This window comes from Acanthochromis polyacanthus, chromosome 8 (genome assembly GCF_021347895.1).
Source record: "Acanthochromis polyacanthus isolate Apoly-LR-REF ecotype Palm Island chromosome 8, KAUST_Apoly_ChrSc, whole genome shotgun sequence".
Taxonomy (NCBI): domain Eukaryota; kingdom Metazoa; phylum Chordata; class Actinopteri; family Pomacentridae; genus Acanthochromis; species Acanthochromis polyacanthus.
Window position 1 is genome coordinate 12,158,470 of NC_067120.1, and position 20,018 is coordinate 12,178,487.

The 20,018-nt window shown below is 39.2% G+C and overlaps 1 protein-coding gene across 1 annotated transcript; it reads left to right on the plus strand.

Moving 5' to 3' along the window:
* The first annotated feature begins 23 nt into the window (after positions 1–23).
* Positions 24–19,626, plus strand: arih1 (ariadne ubiquitin-conjugating enzyme E2 binding protein homolog 1 (Drosophila)). Its single transcript, XM_022190291.2, has 14 exons — positions 24–504; positions 4,890–4,957; positions 5,109–5,256; positions 7,394–7,486; positions 8,152–8,207; positions 9,907–9,973; positions 10,150–10,256; positions 10,371–10,413; positions 10,549–10,620; positions 13,454–13,584; positions 15,044–15,101; positions 15,700–15,960; positions 16,910–17,022; positions 17,117–19,626. The coding sequence occupies exons 1-14, from the start codon at positions 217–219 to the stop codon at positions 17,199–17,201; spliced, it is 1,590 nt and encodes a 529-aa protein (XP_022045983.1). The 5' UTR covers positions 24–216; the 3' UTR covers positions 17,202–19,626.
* Positions 19,627–20,018: the final 392 nt, after the last annotated feature.

The following is a 20,018-nucleotide window of genomic DNA, read 5'->3' on the forward strand; positions in this document are numbered from 1 at the left end:
TTACATTTCTTGTTCGGTCCATCTGACGTAAGGCGTCGTCAGTTGGTGACGCTGTGTCTCTTTGTTGGCTTAGCAGCGGCGACGTTTTGTTGTTATTTTCGCTGCAGCTGAAAAACAGGCTCGGATAATTTGGGTTTTCGTATTGTTCCGCAATCAACGTCTCACACGCCGTAGACCTTTAGGTGTGCTTGTCACAAGCTGATAACCACCCTAGGAATGGACTCAGACGAGGGTTATAACTATGAATACGACGACGAAGAGGAGGAATGTAGCGAGGACAGCGCCGAAGAGGAGCCCGAGGACGACAACCTGGAGCTCGAAGAGGTGGAGTTGGTCGATCCCGTGGTGGCCGGTGGGGAGCGAGACGAGTGCGGCGAGACTGGCGGAGGTGGCCACGGTCCTGGCGAGGAGGAGGAGGAGGACTACCGCTTCGAGGTTTTGACTGCCGAGCAGATCCTCCAGCATATGGTGGAGTGTATCAGGGAGGTCAACGAGGTCATCCAGGTAGGTATTTTGGTGTGCCAGTGTCAGGAAAGACCGGGGTCCGGGCTTGTGAGGAGCGTTAACAGGCCGTGGACGTTAGCTCAAATGCTAGCCGTGTAGGAGTAGTTTACTTACTGGAAGTTGACAGTTATACGAGAGTATTAAGATTTATCCAAGGCTAAATTCGTTTATTTTCAACACCGTTCTCTTCTGTTGCACAGAGTTTGAAATGAAGATAGGGGCAACGTTCAATATAAATGTCAAAATAACTATTTCCATACGAGTTTTGTTCCAGGAAGTAGTCCCATCCCGATTGAGAAGTTGGCAGCAATGCTTGCTAAGCTAACGTTAGCTTGCAAGTTAGCTAGCTGGCTTCCTAGCCAACTGTAACCGTTAGCTAACGTTAATGGAAAAGCACAACGTCTATGGCTTTGGATTTCGATAACGTTAGGTGCCAGCTCGTATTAGACTACACTTGGGTTGCGTTAGCTGATCTGTTAAAGCTTAATGTTACATAAAATGTAAAATAATATTACCATTAACGTTATTTTAATATCAGACCAAAGGCTTGGCCATCGAGTTGATTAGCAAGTTGCATGCTAGGTTAGTTGCGAAAATATTAACAAGCTTTTTTTTTTAATCATGAATTCTAAAAAAGTTTGGATGGAGCACACTCAGATGTTCTAAATTGCCAATGGTTATAGATTAAAATTGGGGGAAACACGACGGAGCTCATCGTCTTAACCAAGCGTTAACTTGGGCCTCCATTTCCTTTCACGTACTTGGGCTCAGAATAAAATGGAAAGTGGTCTTGATAGACCTGCCACTCTTTGGGGTTTCTGAGAATAGGCGTCGTATTTTTTCAGATGTTTTCTTTTTCAGCATACAAAAGCCTATAAAGTAAAATATCAGTTTTGTGGATTCAGTAAAGCTACATGGCAGACGTTTCTCCTGCAAAAACAACTGACATGGTGATTCTTTCAAAAAATAGTATGTAGATCTAGTAGCGACCTAATTTTTATGTCATTGCAGCACCAACCGTCTTTTATAAATATACTCATACATCTGTTTTCTGATCTGAAGTTTTTAATGTGGAGCATGTGGTAGTCGAGCAGTTACCTTCACTTGAATGTACTTGTAAATGTTTCTACTGACTGTGCTTTCACATGTCAAGAGTGACAGTTTTTCCTGGCCTCTGAAGATGCTTCAGGTGTAAAGTTAGCAGTGACTGATGGATGTTTTTCATCTGTAGAGACTTCGCAGACTGCCAAAGCAAGCAATAAACCTCAGAAAAGATAACGGACAAAGCTTGTATTAACTTGTTTCTTGACATTATGAAAATGTATTTCTTATCTTGCTGACTTCATTTGTTTGTGGGGCTAGCTCATGTATTAAGAACACCTCTCAGTGTAACTCAGTAGAGTTTAACAACACCACAAACTACTAACTAATTCAGTCAGCACCTCACTAAAACATTTACTGAACTTTTTAACCTTCTTGAAGAAGGGCTATATTTCAGGGTTGTTGTAGTGTGTGTTCGTTTTAGCTAAGTATACCTAATAAACGTTAAATATACTATGTGGTCATATGTTATCAGTGCGTTGATTTGTCATCTGAAGGTGTAACCGGTCTTAATTGTACGTGGTTTTATTTGGGACCCATTACATTTTATGGCACTTAAGTCCTTTGCCTGTTTATGTCTGTGTGACCTTTGAGTGACAGCACATATGTACATGTGGTAAATACAGTCTCTCACAGATGTCCTCAAAACTACTAATAAACCTCAGGTAGATGGATAATATAACTTACAGTACAGTGTGATCTCTTGCATCAGGATTCATCATTATTACTAAACACCTCACTGAAAACTGCATTTTAACAGTCTGCAGTCGTGAGACATTTCCTTTACCAAATGTACTAGCTGTGAACGACCAAGAAGTGCTTTCTTTAAGCAGTTTAACTGTGGCCATAGACTTTAAGGTACTCTACTGTATGCTACAACTGCCACATCATTCCCATTTCAAAATACCCTGCAAAATATTTACTTAATGCATTTAACCATTCCTTTAGCAAAATATGTTTGCACAACTCTGAGTCGGACCTGCATTATCAGATCCAGGTATTGTTCTGGTGCGTAGATTCTATAACTGTAACCATAGTGGCAGAAACTTATTTTTATCACAGATTATTGCTGATATGGCAAAAGTTGTAAATTAGGTTGTCAGAAATATAACAAGACACCAGCAACTTTTAGTACTTTCATGAATAGAATTGATTTGTTAGCAGTTCAGAGGGGGAGTGACTTTTTTGTGATTCTTGCTTATAGTGTGGACTACTGTTTGAAAAATTGGGGCACCAGTGCTCCCTCTTCTGCACTCACAAGTAAGATGTGTCGAAATGCAATGCAATTTTTTTTGTGGAAGTTCATTTCTGGAATGTAGTCTTGTGCCCAGAAACAACCGATGGATGTTCTGCCTTGCTAATGTCTATGTCGGGTAGGGCTGCACGGGCCTTTAGAATATGTTTATGGTTAGCAGTGCAGTGTGATTTTTAGAATATATGGCAACTTTATTTTAATCCTTCACATGTTATGCTGGAATCACAGAATCATATAATTCAGTTCAGGATAACTGCAGTCTGATGTTTCTCATTCTGAAACATTTTCAACTCTTGTTGACTTGAGTGGTGTCTGTTCTTGTAGAAGCCACTTATGGCCAGCCTTTTTTCATTTGCATCTTTCTGTTTACTTTGTATTCCACCTGTAAAATTTGCTTTGATTCATATCTAACTGCAGGGCAACATCACTTGTGGAACATAGTAAACCGGAGCAGGTTTTGTCTCAGCAGGAACAGAGAACAAATCGAAGGCAGCACGTAGAAAATCTGGAGTGGCTCATAAGTTATTATTGAAAGCAAAAGCCACGCGCTTTTAAAATAGGCATGTAGTGGCTTTAAATAAAGAATTTAGCAAGAATTGCAGGATTTGTCTTGTTTTTACTGTACGAAACTAGTAGTAGAGATTGTTCTATCTCTGCAAAGCTAATCTGGTAGTTCTTGGTAACTGAGCAATTTACCAAGACACTTCTTCGAAAATTTTCCTTTTACTTTGTTAACTATCTGTGTATTAAATAGCTCTGTGAATTTAATGACATGGCCAGAGCTAGTCTGGTGCAGTGCTAGCTGAATGTCCAAAGTCACTAGTTTCATTAGGGACTTGTTTCTTATTTGCGGCTAAGTTAGCTTTACAAGTGTAGCCAATAGCGACAAGGCAATATGAAATGTTAATAGTTTGAAAACAGCTGTAGAAAATCTATTTGTATTAGACCTGCACATTTAATGGAATATTAATCATGATTTTGGCTTCTACAGTTAATTTAACAAAGCTTTTTGTTCATAGAAAACTGTGCATATAGAAAACTCTATTAAACAACGACTGAAGATACAATCGCTTGATTTCAGCTAGGTTAAATCTGTCACTGAACACTGTTCTGTGAACTATTTCACTCTTTTCAAAGTAATGTTTTGGTCACATATTTGAGTTGCTGCGCTACAGTAACTGAGTGAGGGAGCTAGAGACTTCCATGTGCACAGATACTAAGCTAGTATCTCACATGTCTTGCATGGGGACAATAGTGAATTTTACGGTGTTTCAGTAAGTCAATATTCAGCCAGTGAGGCATTTTGAGTACGATTTTAGATATATTTTGCCTCAAGGAGAAGCACTGAATTCCACTGAAGAATCACCATATTTTAAGTTTGATTTTGGTGCATTGGTTTTTACATTAGCAGGAATATAGTAAAACAGTGCTCTCTTTAATTATATGTAAAAGTGCAATGAACATATTTTGTCCCTAAAAGTAAAGTACGCACACCCCACAGATTTGAGTGGATGACAAGATTTCTATCGCATGGATGCAGAAAGCATGAATTAGCATTTTTTTTGAACATGAACACCACATTTGGTTTTAATTACTACAGTTTGCCCAAACTGGCCAGTAGTTTAATTGTTTTAAAGATATGTATGTTGTATCCTGGTCAGTTGCATCATATAAGCTCAAAAGGCAACAGACTTCTTCTGAAACTTTAATTCAGTTGAGCAGACCTACAGTGAATAGTCTTACTGCAGATACTTTCATACAGAATGGACTGTATATTAAAATGTAAGCACTATTGAAACTACACCAATTTGACATTATGCAAATAATTCGATCTTACTGCAGGTGGTCTTCTGATCTAAAACTAGTCTTAATCCATTTCTGAATACCTTGGCCATATAGCTGTGTGTTGTTTCACACAAGACATTTTAACTTGTATTCAGTTGCTGCAGTAAACGTTGAAAGTAAGCAGTAGTTAAATGTAAAATTGTAGTTTTTCTTTTTTCTAACCAACCCTTTCGTTTTCCTCTAGAATCCTGCGACAATAACCCGCATCCTTCTCAGTCACTTCAACTGGGACAAAGAAAAGCTTATGGAAAGGTAAGAATTTCTGAATTGTGTACTTTATTTGCCACTTTTAACTTCCCAGCTAACCAGTTGTGTTAGTTGTTAAGCTCATGGGAGAATTGATGTCTAAATTAATTTTTTACACACTCATTTCTGTATTGTTCATTTGTTTCAATCCATACAGGTATTTTGATGGTAATCTCGACAAGCTTTTCTCTGAGTGTCATGTCATTAACCCAAGTAAGAAGCCCCGGATCCGTCCTCCAATCAACACTAGATCATCTGCGCAGGACATGCCATGTCAGATCTGCTATCTGAACTTCCCGAACTCTGTAAGTCATATAATGACACCAACATTGTACTGACAGAATATGTACTCAGTTGTGTTGAAACTAATAGGTTTTTTTTCTGGTAATTGTTAGACACAAAAGCTTGACCTAATAGTACAATGGAGAATTTAGGCACATTTTAACTTGAACAATGCAAGTGGAATCCAACTGAAACCTTGTCATAGGCATTTTAATACTATGCTGTCAAAATGTGTAAGCCCAGATTCTTTTTGCCAACATAGCTGACAGTAATGGCTAACATAATTATAACAGAAGCATAAAATGAGTTTGATTAATTTGGCAACACATAATGTAATCACACTAATAGTACTAGGATAAATATTTCACTGTTTCCCCTGGGTTGAAATGGCTGTGAGGTGGTGGGGTGTAGGCATTGGCGAGCGCTGCAGGCGCAAAGCAACTAAACAACTTGATTTTGAAAATCAAGATGCAAAATGGGGCATTCTGGCACAATTTGGAGCACATTTTGTTGTATTTGTAGCCATTTCCTAAAACTAAATTAAATAAAATTTTCATGTTTCTTTTCTAAAAATTAGTGATAGGGAGAAAATATGACAAATATAAACCCACTTGTCCTTGCAATCAAAACATGTCAACTAGTCCAGTCTATTATATTCTGGTCAGATTTCCACAAGCCATTCCAAAATGCCACATCAGTTCTTATTACAAATTTGAAAAAGATGACAAAGGACTTGAATCTGGAATCAAGTGGTGACTTTTACTTTTTTTTTTCTAAAAACAACTACATGTTGGGTACTAAATTCCCACTTCATTTTTGTTTATAATAAAAAGGTTATGTCATGACCTTCATTTTACTTAAAAATGTGAAAGAAAACTTCAACTCTGGGTTAACAACTGGTTTTCTGAAGGAGTTAGTTCTGTTTTCAAAACTGTTACCTTTTTGAACAAAGAAATAACTTCTTTAGACTACCAGTTGTTAACCTTGAGTTAGAATACATAATTTTGCACTGTGATATGTGTCAGGCAGCTGAATTAAAGACTTTAAGTAAACATTCTTGAAAACACAAACTCCAAATTTGAACACATGCTCTCTTTATTACATGAGGCAAATCAAATATAAGTGGGGATTAATGTTGATCAATCTAAGCTTTCCATGGGTGTATAGTGTTTCTATAATCGCGTTCGCTGTGGTTCTATTTTGAAAAATACTTAGGCAGATATGAAAACAGCCTGCCTGCGGGCCGCTGAACCGTTGAAATTACAGAATTTGTTTTGCCTTTGAATGATATAATTTCGGGCACTCTATAAATCATTTTATCAAAAGAAACTAGGAACTTTATATTCCGTTGAAATCATGTGTCTCGTTCGTGAGAACAGGTTTTGTCGTGCCTAAATGTTTTAACGGGAGCCATTTTTGCAGTCACTGTCAATTTGTATCGCCGCGGACAACAAAACAGTAAGCAAACTCAGTAAAGGAAGCGAGATCGATGCCTACACCGTGTTGCTCACTTTATTTTGATGACATGCGATAGTTTTGATACTTAATTTGACATATGTCTGTGATACACACCTGCTTTTAGCCCCGAAAAACGAAACAATGGAACGCTGCCGCTTCTTGTCCGCAATGGGGATGTGCCTTGCTGTCTTCAGCCACGGCGAGAAAAGGCTACCATTCTGGCTTGTTGATTTCAGCGGCAAATATACCGGACTTATGTGTCAATGATTTCTAATATTTAGCATTACTTTTTTTTGTTTGGCGCGGACCAGTGAGGTGGCAATGTCGGCAAAATTGTAATGAGGCGGTGGCCTATACCAGCGAGGCGGCCCGCCTCGTCAGTCATATAGGAGGGGAAACACTGTATTTTCTCATAACTGCTATAAGTACAGCTATAAACCTGTGAATGCCACTTGTATCAACAGAAAGAACTTAAATGTCAAGGTGAAACAGATGACCAACAAATGATCTAAATGAAGAGCCGATATTATCAAAATGGCAGACAAACTCATACATGAGTTCAGCAGTCAGCATTGTTTTGTCAAATGTGGACCATGTTTTTGCTGAGAATCGCTTTGCTTTGAAGGCCTTGTGCATATGTATATAATTGTTGATGCTTTGTTTGTCTTATTTCAAATCTAACTGGATGCTTCTCTCCTATAGTATTTTACAGGCCTGGAGTGTGGACACAAGTTTTGCATGCAGTGCTGGGGAGATTATTTGACCACCAAAATCATAGAGGAAGGAATGGGACAGGTACCTATGAAAAGTTCTTTAGGAGATGTATTACCGATCAGTGTTGAGCTGCTTTCAGACAGCAAGCGGCTGTGTCTTTTGTTTTTAATCAGCATGAGCAGGGCACACAGATGTCCCAGCACTTCTGGCTACCTCCAGACTTACCAGCTGATACACCACACGCCCCACTGCCCAACCTCTATAAAGTCATTACACTCATAGATGGAGTAGCTTGTAGCCTAAAATAGGGGAAATGGTTAGTACTATAATTGGACTAATATGGCAAGTTTTGCTGACTAGTATCATGAACTTGTTTATTGTCCCAGACCAGATGATCATTCTTTGGAGCAGATGTTGCCCCAGTAGCATTTTCATTAATCTGTCTTTGCTGGTAAAGAGGTGAACAGTTCAGCTAACGGAGTACATATAAAATCAGCTCCTGTATCGTTTCACCCATGTAGTTTCTGCTGTTTCCGTGATCACAGTGAGCTATGATAGCAACTAGAGGTTGAGCCACCATGAACTCTATCATTCACAAAAGCAGCAGCTGTCCTCTGCCTCTCTTTGCCACTACTGACAAGAAAAAACAATGCAGGCAGTAGTGGCCACCACTCGCCGTCTGAAAGCACCTATAGTTTCTTAATAGCTGTCTGACTAATGATTTGCCCTCTGTGTTGTCTTCTCAGACCATTTCTTGTCCCGCTCATAGTTGTGACATTTTGGTTGATGACAACACAGTCATGTGAGTATCTGTTTGTGCATATATTTGTTTTATGTTGTTAAGTATTGGTCAGCAGTGATCAGCATAAATGACCAAAGATGTGATTGACCCATTCTTGCAGAAAACAAAACAGCTTCTTTCATTTTGTCAAAATTTTTGTAACAAACATTGTTACATGTGGAGCTAAACTGAGGGTTTAACAGTACTTAAATCTTGCCTCAATATGGTCATGGTTCAGTATGAAGTATTTATGGACAACGAAGAGAGACAAAAAGCAACTTTCCTTTTCAAGAGTGAAAATATGCCTTGTTTGCCATAATTCTTAGTGTAATATTTAGAGCACTTAAATGCTGCATATCGTCAGTATGAAAAGAGACTGACCTGCAACATATTTATAGCTATATTAAACCTGCTGTGCAGAACTTTGGTCTCCCCCCTCTGGCAGTGAGAATAATTGAACAAACACATGCTTATGACTTATGCTTTGGCGTCAATTGCATTGGTTTTATTAATATCCCACTTCTGATTGACAATTTTCGCTTTAATCTGGAACATTTCATAGTTTTCTTTTACACTTCCTAGGCTTTTCAAACATACTCGATGTTGCTGTATCCTTCTCGGTCAACACTGAGAGCACTGTCCTCTTGTTTGAAAGAACTTTATAGAAATTGCAGAAAGACAAATGCAACCATTGGTCTGGTTTTTGCTCAGAGTGAGGTCTTCATGTTGACTGGTCAAATTCAGACGCACACGTGTGAGCAGAAAAAGTGGCAGGTTCTGGCTGCACTGGAAGGCCAGTTAAACCTCAGTGTGCTTTCTGAGTTAACACATCATACATGCTTTATGAAACTGACACAGTGTCTGTCCTCCTTTTAAGGCTAGAATGCTATAGCTGATTGATAATAATTGGTGCACTGCCAACATGTTCCAGGTGGAATTCTTTTCTGCAGACATACCTAAACCACTTGGCAATAATGTTTGGTTTTTATATGAAACCAAATGCTGCATACCAACCAGTTCAAGTCAAATACATACACTATTACACCCTTTGTTAACATCAGAAATAAACCTATGCTATGTAACTTGATCATGCATGTCATTCTAATTTATTCACATATAAATCAAAAGAAAATTAAAACCATTACACTAAAGTTAGGCATGCTTTCAGGAAACCTTTGATTTTCAGTGTGTCTAGCAGGAATAGAAACTATAAACTCAAAGAATTTGTACTGACATTTTATGTCCAAAAAGTAGGTACAGAACTTTCAAGTTAGACCACTTCTTTACTGCATTTCAAAGTTATTGTTCAGCTTGTTGTGTAAAGAAATATACCTTCACAAGGTTGAACACTAATCTCTTGCACCAGCTTCTAAGCTGACAGTAATTGTCTTAACCTACATTCTGATACCAACTAGCAAGAGACCCAAGTGTTTTCACTGATGAGTTTGTGGCACACGTACATATGAACATATGCTCCACACATCACTATTTAATTTCATGAACTGTATTTGATGTCTCCTTGGTAGTGACCCACACTTTGACTCTTACTTATGGAATTATGAAATGCGTTCTTAGTAAATTGTTATGTCAGAAAACTCTCTTGTATTTATTTATTTATTTTTGCCTGGAAGGCTTTTTTTTCTCATTTCTTTTCTTCTTTTAACCAAAGTTACCCATTTTATGTGATGATGGCTTACCAGTGATTTGACTTTCCCCATAGGCGCCTCATAACAGATTCAAAAGTGAAGTTGAAGTACCAGCATTTAATTACGAATAGTTTTGTAGAGGTAAGCTTTGAGTTTTGTTTTTCCTTAACAATGTTTTGAAATGGAATATAAAACCCTTTATTTATATTAATGAACTATTAGGTTATCCTGTGTGTGCTGCCTTTAAAACCAAAAACCTTCATACCTAAATGCCTATGAAACTGAGTTTAAAATGTATCTCTCATCATTCCTTAAAGTGCAATCGACTGTTAAAGTGGTGCCCTGCACCAGACTGCCATCATGTTGTCAAAGTCCAGTACCCAGATGCCAAGCCTGTGAGGTGCAAGTGTGGCCGTCAGTTCTGGTAAGAGAGCTTGTTTAGACAATCATAGGGTTGACAGCAAATATTGACTATAATTTTAATTGCAGTTATTGAATGTAACATGAGTTTGGTTTGATATGACTCCTGTTATTGCAGCTTCAACTGTGGAGAGAATTGGCATGATCCTGTGAAGTGTAAGGTAAGTTGAATGGAGTTTACTTTATTACCATGCAGAAATATTTAGCTAATCTTCCAGTTTATTTAGTAAAATTCTATTAAGATGAACATTCATTGTCAACATAATTAATTCTTCCTCGTATTTTAATGTTTGTAGTGGCTGAGAAAATGGATTAAAAAATGCGATGATGACAGTGAAACTTCAAACTGGATTGCAGCAAATACCAAGGTGTGTTATCAGAATTCATTTTATCCCCTCGTTGCTGGGTTTGTGCTGGTAGAGAAATGTTGTCATGCCCAAATAGAAATTTAAGTTGTGAAAATACAGATCAACTAGGCTTCCATTAGATACAGTCTTTAAGAAGATAAAAACTTGAGGTTGCTCATCTCGTAATGTTGAGGAGGGCCAGTTGTCCCCAACGTATGATCAATGTCTTAACTAATCACTCAGAAACTCTCAATTTCTCTTGCAGTCCAATGGGATAGGCATTACTTACTAATGGGCTTGTCCATTTGGAGTTTAGTCCATTCAACAAACAACTGATCAGACCTCCTAAATGCTTTTGTTCTTTCAATATAAACATGCAAAGCTCTCACTAGACATAGAGCGTGTAGGGGCGATAAAATGTCCCTATCTCCAAAGGTTCCCAGTGATGGATGTTTGGGCATGAAGGCAGGATTTGGGCTGAATATGACCCTAAGACTACCTTGCATTGTGAATGCACTGATTGTCCATGACTGTCACTAACGCTTTTTACTGATGCAGGAGCCAGCGATAAAGCCATATTCAGACATAGTGTCTTCATGTTCACCTGATCCAGTGGGTTAAATGGTGGATGGGAAACCTTGTCTAGTACCTGGGAAAAAATCCCATTAAAGGAAAAAAGGTTTAGACACTGGGTGCTGGCCAAAAGATTATTCACTATCCTGATAGTCGAAAAGGCCTTTCCTTTGTCCAGCAGTTACAAAAGGAGGGAGAGAACTACTGCTACAGGCAAACATGTCCACCTGTGACTGGCCAACACAGATGCAGGTTTGGGCCTCCACCTCTTGGTGGAAAGTCCAGTCCCCATACTGTGGATTTTCCCTCAACATACAGATCTCCTCCCAAGTTTAGGACCTTTCAGGTATGAGTGGCTCTCAGCCGCAACAGGTGTTAATCAGTCGTGATTAATTAATTACAAAGCTTCTAATTAGATAGATTCATTTTTTTAATTGTGTCCTACCACTAATATTTGTCTTACTTGGTTAATGTCATTTTTGCTCTTGGACCTCATATGTTACGTAATGTTAGCTGGAAATCAATATTTTGCAAATGTCTATTTAACTTGTAAAGTCTATTTATCTTGAGCTAATAACTTTTCTCCGGTAAGTCGCTGCCCTATTTTCCAAGACGACACTCCTCTGACTCTCTGACCTGCTGCCTTGATGATGGACGTGTTCTTGCGAGTAACGTGTATTACCCTATCAAAGAGTAGATGCTGAGCAAGACAATTATCCGTAGTTTACCTTAGTACTCACGAGTACTTTTGACTCAAAGACAAGACGTGCCTTTCTTGGAGTGGAGCTTTAATATACAGGCTTGCCATTCTTGAGTACAAAACGATGTGAGACTACAGGCATTGCTTCTCAGCACATTCGGTGGAGTGACACGTCAAAATAAGAGCGGTAATTTCACAATAAAACTCTATTAAAATGCATTGAAACGCGCCTGAAAGGCAGAACAATTTATTTTCCAAAGTTACAGGGAGCCACAACAGAGGACTGAAAGAGCCACATGCGGCTCTGGAGCCGCGGGTTGCCAACCCCTGTCCTAGTGTGAAGGCTAGCCAGTCGTCTATGAACTTCGCAATGCCAATACCCTGTTTCTTAAAACAGGGGCCATGGCCACTTCTGTGCATTTGATAAACACTCAGGGACTGGTCTACAGGTAGAACCAAGTATTCATCATCATAAATATTGTCTGTGAGGGGGATAAATTGGAGTGTCACTGGTGCTATGGCTCACATCTGCTGGCCTCTGGAGCCCCACTGAATAGACTAGGATGAGTGATGAGGTGTTCCGCCCAGGAAGACAACAGATACAGTACACGTCTGAATGGGACCCATCACTGGGTCCTTGCTGATCCAGCTCGCTTGGTTCGCCTGCAGTACAGACTGTTCAAGATCAAGCAAACCCAGTGTTCACACAAGCCCGATGTGGATATTATCACTTGGGCTTGCAGTGGCCTGAGGCAAATCACACACGCCTCACAAGTGTTTAAACCTGAACAGTCAGGGTCACATGCTGCATGGTGTTTTGCTGTCAGCCATGTTAGAGCTTCGCCTGCTATACCTTGCCTGATCAGGTGAGAGGGCTAACACTAAATAAAATCTGGATCAGTGAGCTATGGTGACCTAGCTAGTATGGTGACTAGCATGTGCGGCTGTGCTTTGTGGCCATGTAGCGAGCGCAGTTAGATTGGTCATCTAATTGCTGTGAAAGATGCATGGTGACCAGTGGCACTCTCCAACCTGACTGTAGAGAAGCTTTCTGAGTAGAGCAAGAAGAGAAAGTTAAATGATTGGTGACGGCATGTTAGTCCTTTTTTTAGAGAGGGAGCGTGGCTCGGCTTTGACGCACTTAACACCAATGCCAGCCAATACTGACTGCAGTATTAATATAGAGGCCTTTGAGGATAACACTGAGAAAGCATTGTCCATAGTGATACATTGAAATGAATGTTTGAAAGAGAGCTGAAAGTTCTACAGAATTGCACAGTCATTATGTACCGAAATTTTATCATATATTTGTGGGCTGACAATTTGTGATTTGTGAAATTTACTTGAAGCTGTGCTGAGTGCTGATCCAATCAAAACTACTCATCTGTTTGACATTTTGCTGGGTCCAAGGCAGCTAACTTACCTTCGTTACTGACTGTAGGTTTTTCTAAAGGTGTTTTTCTCTGTTATGATTCTTATTTACCTGAACCGTTCTTGACTTTTGCATTTAATAATTTTTTGTTTGTTTCAAATCAGTCTACCTTGACTGTTTACTTAATATCACTCTCCCCTCCCTGACAGGAGTGTCCAAAATGCCATGTGACCATTGAGAAGGATGGTGGCTGCAATCACATGGTTTGTCGGAACCAGAACTGCAAAGCTGAGTTTTGCTGGGTCTGTCTGGGTCCATGGGAACCTCATGGCTCTGCCTGGTAAGAAATAATGGCTTATTACTTTGCCAAGGAATGCAGCGGAGTTATGTGACGATCGGCGTACGTTTGTCTGTCTGTGCACAACATTACTCAAAAACAGAATAACAGACTTGGATGAAATTTTCAGGAAAGGACCCCACCTCGTTAGATTTTGGCAGTGATGTGGCTTATAGTCTGGATTCACTGATTTGTTAAGAATTTCTGCATCATTGCGAGATAGCGGCACAGCATCACCGTAGCTATGACAACAAGCGAACACTACATCAGCTGCCTGCTAACGACCACGTAATTGCGATCCTAATACAAATCCAATGCTGCGGACTTATCTGTATTTCTGAGTCTCATCAATTCCCCTCGCCCGCTATATATTTAGGGCATGTGATTTGGTATCCATACATAACATACACATGCATAACATGCCTGTCCTCAGTGTGAGGTCATTTTGTTTGTGGGTACATCTACAGCCATGGCCATAAGTTTGGACACAGCATGACTTACTATGTCTGTTTTGATGTCTATTACAGAACATAACTAATATTTTTTGACAGCACCAGTTTAATTAGTCAACAAATCAACAAGGGATATAATATTATCAATAAATTCCAACAATTGGAACAACTTTGTTCCCAAAACATAATATTAGAAGAAAATAACAAAAAAATGCAGTACTTTCACAACTGAATTTGGTAAGAATAACAACATGACACCAAACTCTTTTGATGTTTTTTTTAAATATGAAACTTAATATAGTTCTCAGGAGTTGTGTACTGTATTGTAAGTGACAATTTTGTGGTATTTTTAAGATTCACAAGCTTCATGTTACTTGTGTCCAAACTTATGGCCATGGCTGTATATTAAATGGCCAAATTCTATGTTGTCATGATTTCTGATCATCAAGAAGTAGTAAAGAAATTCTGCATTCGTACAAAAATATGCTGCATTTCTGACCATGCCATATGAGGGAATGAACAGCCTTGGTGGAGTAATAAACTTTCTTGTTCAATAATAAAATTTTAATTTATAGTGACTCCTGCTTTACATAATAATCTAGGCTATTGATGAGCCATGAACATACGTCACATTAGTTCAGGACATCTAGAAACAGAAAAGGTTGTTGAAAAATCGAATTGGATACTAATGCATTAAAACGTTATCGACAATCACAGAGAGCAAGACAGGCCAGAATATTATGGTTTTCATCCCACCTTGTCTCATACCTTTCCTTCTCTATATTTGTGTCCCACTCGCTGCTTAAGTTGGCAGGCACAGACTTACTGTGTACAGTAAACGTGACCCGGTGGGGACACAGCAGATACAGCTCAACCAGAATGCATTGCAGCTACTTGCTGGAGACATTGTGGCTTATGGGCTCAACTATTTTGCCATGCTAAGTCATATTTCCAGCAATAATGGGTGTTATAATATTCTGGAAACGTTATTACTGTTTGTGACATTTCAGGTACAACTGCAATCGCTACAATGAAGATGATGCCAAGGCAGCCAGAGATGCTCAAGAGGTAATAAGTTGAATTGATGTTTTCAGAATTGTAGCATGCTGTTTTATTTTGCTTGATATACTAGATAATGGCACACGAGTTATGTGTTCACTTTTTAGTCAAGACACCATTTTTCAGTGTGCAGTCCTATTCGCCATATGTTCAACTGGCTTTTTTAATCATGCAGAGACAACAGCATCCTAGGTATTGTTTCTCTCCCACAAATTTTAATGACATTTACAAATTCATACAATTAATCCTGAAAAATTATAATGTGGCGGTTTTATAGCCTCCAACAAAAGTATCTGCAAAATTTCATGAAAATGTAATCAATTCCAGCTAATTAAACAAATGATGGTTTGATTTAACATGTTGCAAAATGTAAATAAATATACAACAAATTGATAAACTTACATGCTATTTTACACCTCTGACCAACATAAATGATTCCTGCACCGTGAAGAATGGTGTATTGTCTAAAACATCCACAAAGTGTAATTTTAAATTTTCAGTACATATTGCCAGTGGTTAAGTGTGCCATGATTTTAAGGATTTACAGTCTAGTACACGAAGAGATGAACGTGCACGAGCTACAACCTGTTCCGTGATGTGTGTGCAGCGCTCCCGGGCAGCCTTGCAGAGGTACCTGTTCTACTGCAACCGCTACATGAACCACATGCAGAGTCTGCGCTTTGAGCACAAGCTCTATGCTCAGGTCAAGCAGAAAATGGAGGAGATGCAACAGCACAACATGTCTTGGATTGAGGTGCAGTTTCTGAAGAAGGCTGTGGATGTGCTGTGCCAGTGCCGTTCCACGCTCATGTTCACTTACGTCTTTGCCTTCTACCTCAAGAAGAACAACCAGTCCATTATTTTTGAGGTATGATCAAAGGGAATGTTTGGCATAAATGTCATGGTGTTTAGTGTCAGTGTTTGTATTGCTACATGAATGCAACACAGAATCTAACAACAGAATCGGGCACCCCCATGTAACAGTTTTAGCATTCTCTCTCTGAAACACATTTATCTTTCTCAGTACAACACCTCTCTGTCTTCAGCGCCTCCTCCCAGTTCTCGGCTGTTTTTGAGGAAGCCAATGGCAAGTTTTGATTCATGCATCAAGAAAAGCCTGCTTGGTTCTTCTAGTGAATGGTGGCGAAGGTCTTCAAAGAACATATTACAACATTTGCGATCCAGCAGGGATGTGTTTGCATGTTTGCCGATCAGCTATAAAAAAAGATTCATTTTCCACCACAGGTTTCCCCTGCCACTATTTTGTAGAGGCACCATTGCAGGATCTTGAATTTACTGCAGCCCAAAATAATTGATTGGTCATTTGATTGGTTAAAAGAAATACAAACGTGCCAGAGCATTAGTCCTCTGCAGACATAACACTTTGGAGTTCTCTGCGAGAGTAGGTTCATTTCAAAAGCAGATATTTTGGCCTGACTTCATGCATTAGGAGTGGATGTGTGTCCATCTTTGGTTTTAGACAGATGAGCAATTGTTGAGAAGCTTTTAAGCTGACAAGTTGTCATCAATCCAGGTAATGTTGGTTTTTACTTCACCTGTCTCTCCCCACACACACAGTGAAACAGAAAGGAGAGAAACTAATGAAGTGGTGGAAAAATAGTTTTAGTTTTTAAATTCATTTGTTTTTTCATTGTTTTCTTGAGGGTGAAGGGGTCAAATCATGTCTCTAATCTGAGCTTGGCTTGAAGCAGAATGGTCAGCAGTTTGGGGAACATTATCACACATAGCTGACATTTCTGTCTTTTAATCTATCCAGTGGCACTGAGTGGCTTACCTGTGAAATGTTTGCTCATCAGAACAACCAGGCGGATCTGGAAAATGCCACTGAGGTGCTCTCAGGCTACCTAGAGCGGGACATCTCCCAGGATTCCTTGCAGGACATCAAGCAGAAAGTACAAGATAAGTACAGGTCAGTAAAAGGATTGTACCACTGTCTGCCACGGTCAAGTCTGTGGGTTCTTGAACTGAAAAAAAAAAAAAAAAAACCTATCTTGTGTTTGTAGATACTGTGAGAGCAGGCGAAGAGTGCTGCTACAGCACGTGCATGAAGGCTATGAGAAGGACCTGTGGGAGTACATTGAGGATTGAGGACACGTCCCAATGCAACGGACTCTTGAGTATCTTGACAAACTAGAGCGCTGATGCAATTTAACAGGGCAGCACGGGCCTTCTGCCGCCTCTCCTTTGGCAAACCAACCACTTTTGCATCATTTTCCCTGGATTTGTTTAACAAAATCTTCAAAGTAAATTATATTTAAATAAAAGGTAGAGTAATAAAGAAAGTGTACTACAGTATTGTTAGCAGCAGAGTGGAGTCTTGAACGCAGAAAATCCATCTTAAACAAATACATCCTTTTGGCTTGTATTGTAATACCTCCCCTGAACTATCTTATTTTCCTCTGTTTTTTGCTTGTGAATCTTTTCTGTTTTGATTTTGACTTTTGTTTTCCCATTAGTGTGAAAATGTTTTCAACACAGCTTTAATTGTCCTGGCCATGTCTGCAATATGTGGTGAGATCCTTGGTGGCTGAATGTTGATAGGCTGATTGCAAAGGGGCAAAGACATTTCAGGGGGGAAAAGAAGAAAAAAAAACATAAAAAGAACAAAATAGTAAGTCTGTATTTTTCAATTTGTAAATAGTCCATATGCATGGAAGTTAAAGAGCAAGAGTGGCACGTGTTTGCATAATTTTGAAATTTTGAAATATTTATTCTTTACCAATATTGAAAAAGGTGTACTTTTGCCATGTAGGTTGAGTCTGTTTACTCCCTCCATTGACTGGGGGAGTTCGGAGGTGTTTGGCAATAAGGCATTCGTCCTGTCATCCTCAGTCTCTTCAGAGCAGTGCACAAGTCACACCTTATCAGTAACTCTAAAAGGGGACTGATACAGTAGAAAGAATTTATCTTAGCTGCCGAGCATCAGATAAAGGACTCCATGAAAGTGCACAGTCGAGTTATAAAACCAAGAAAAAAGTTTTACAAGTCAAAGGTAAGGTAGAATGCACCGGCCCTGTGTCCCTCTATGCTAACCTTTTGCCGTACCCTCTTAGTTGTTTTTAGAGCTGTTAAACATTTAAGAACATTACTAATTATTTGCAAGAGCCAAACTGAGTGACATTCACTCTTTTTTTTTTTTCTTTTCTTTTTTTCTCTCTTTCCTGACGTGGCTTGAGGTAGCCCTCTTAGAGCTCCGCTTGCACTTTGGGGATTGAATGAGGGTAATAGAATGTACTGACAGCACGGCTTTGTAGTGCTGCTAATTGGGCTCGATCACTGTCAAACAGGGTCAGGCATTTGCATCACTCTTGCAGGGACTATTTGGATGGCATGAGGCTGATGGCTGCCGCGCCTCTTTGAAGAGATCTCTTGCCTTGCAGTGAGTCTGAGCATTGCTTTAAATCAAGCTACACAGATGAACTTGTGTGATCCTTAAGCAGATGAGGAATATAGGGCAAACTTCTAAAGGTTGTAGGAGTGTTTTGTAACGCTGTTATGCTTTTGCATTAAAGACTGTATTTTTCGCACATGGGTTGAGGTTGCAGCATTGAAATGTCAATGCCCCTCCAGGTTTTGCATTGTTCTGTGTGGTGGTTGCTCTGGTTGTCAAGCTCTCTGCTTGTAAATGCTCGTTCATGTCTCTGCAATGTGGCAATCTTCACAAGATTGACTGGAGGGGACATGATTATACAGGCACTGATGCAAGTCAGAAGATGACACCAAAGTGTCAGCCATCATTAAAACACATCCTTTGCCCCAGATTCAGATCTTTGGGGAATTCTCTCCCAAATGCTTCTTATGTGTTCAAACTTATTATTTTATCCTAGCAAATTATAAACTGTATTGTTTATTTGAATAAATGTCATGAGAAATCTCATTTTTGGGAGTACTGTGTGAGTCATTAGAGTAGGTTTGTCTCAAGCATATTAATTACCCAAACATCCATGATGCATTTCTGCGCTATGTATTTTGCAATGTAGTGTACTACAGACCTTGGCAGAGCTGTGTCTTCCAGAATAGCGTGGACTTAATTTCATTGAATAACTTTGATTTTAGGTAAAAATGTTAGCTTTTTTTGCACCACGTTTACTTACAGATTGTACGATAAAGATCAGGTGGTTGTTTGTATGATGTCACTTTTGAATTAATTTTGTCTCCTAAGTCACAAACCAATGATGACACAAAGTGAATGGATAAGAGATGGGTTATTTCTTTCTAAGTTGTCTTGCAGTAACACCAGCTCTAGCTGTGATCATTAGGCTAACATGCTCTCCAGGGCTCACTCTGTTTTCATTGTGTCTGCTAGTAGTTCATGAACATTTCAACTTAACGTTTGAAGTAACGGAAGCAGCTACTTACATTAAATTGAGACATCCAAAAACTTTTAATACTTTTCTACATATCTTTTCTTTATGCTATCAAAGGTGTTTTATTTCCTATTAGTGTAAAAATGTGGGAAAAATTAGATGTCTGTTTTGGAGAAAATATTAAAGTGCAAAATGTTGCAAACATGGTTCTGGCATGGGTGGTTGTTTGATAACGGACACAATGTCTCTGCTGTGGCAGCATCCATTTTCATTCAGCTGCCACAATAACTATGTGATGTGTTGCTCAACTGTGTCCTTAGAGACTACCACTGTGTACTGTCACTTGTAGCAAAACCCAGCTTTGGAACGTCCAACAAAACGGGACTTAGGAAAGTATAAGAGGCACTTTTGCAGCTAGACATTCTGCCACTGGATGGGGACAAAGACACTAATTGTAATTTGAAGGTACACACTTGAGCTCTGTTCTGAAAAATTACAAAAATGCTAGTTCGAGAATTTTGTTTCATCAGTTGCAACTTGACACCCACTCTGATATTGGGTGAAAAGCACATTATTTTTGACACTAAGCCAGATTCAT

What these genes read in the sequence shown, in the direction of transcription:
- arih1 (XM_022190291.2), top strand. Translation starts at nt 217, where the DNA reads ATGGACTCAGACGAGGGTTATAACTATGAATACGACGACGAAGAGGAG. An exon ending in AAAGAAAAGCTTATGGAAAG is followed by an intron (nt 4,958 to 5,108) that starts GTAAGAATTTCT and finishes CAATCCATACAG; the next exon opens with GTATTTTGATGGTAATCTCG. An exon ending in TAGAGGAAGGAATGGGACAG is followed by an intron (nt 7,487 to 8,151) that starts GTACCTATGAAA and finishes TTGTCTTCTCAG; the next exon opens with ACCATTTCTTGTCCCGCTCA.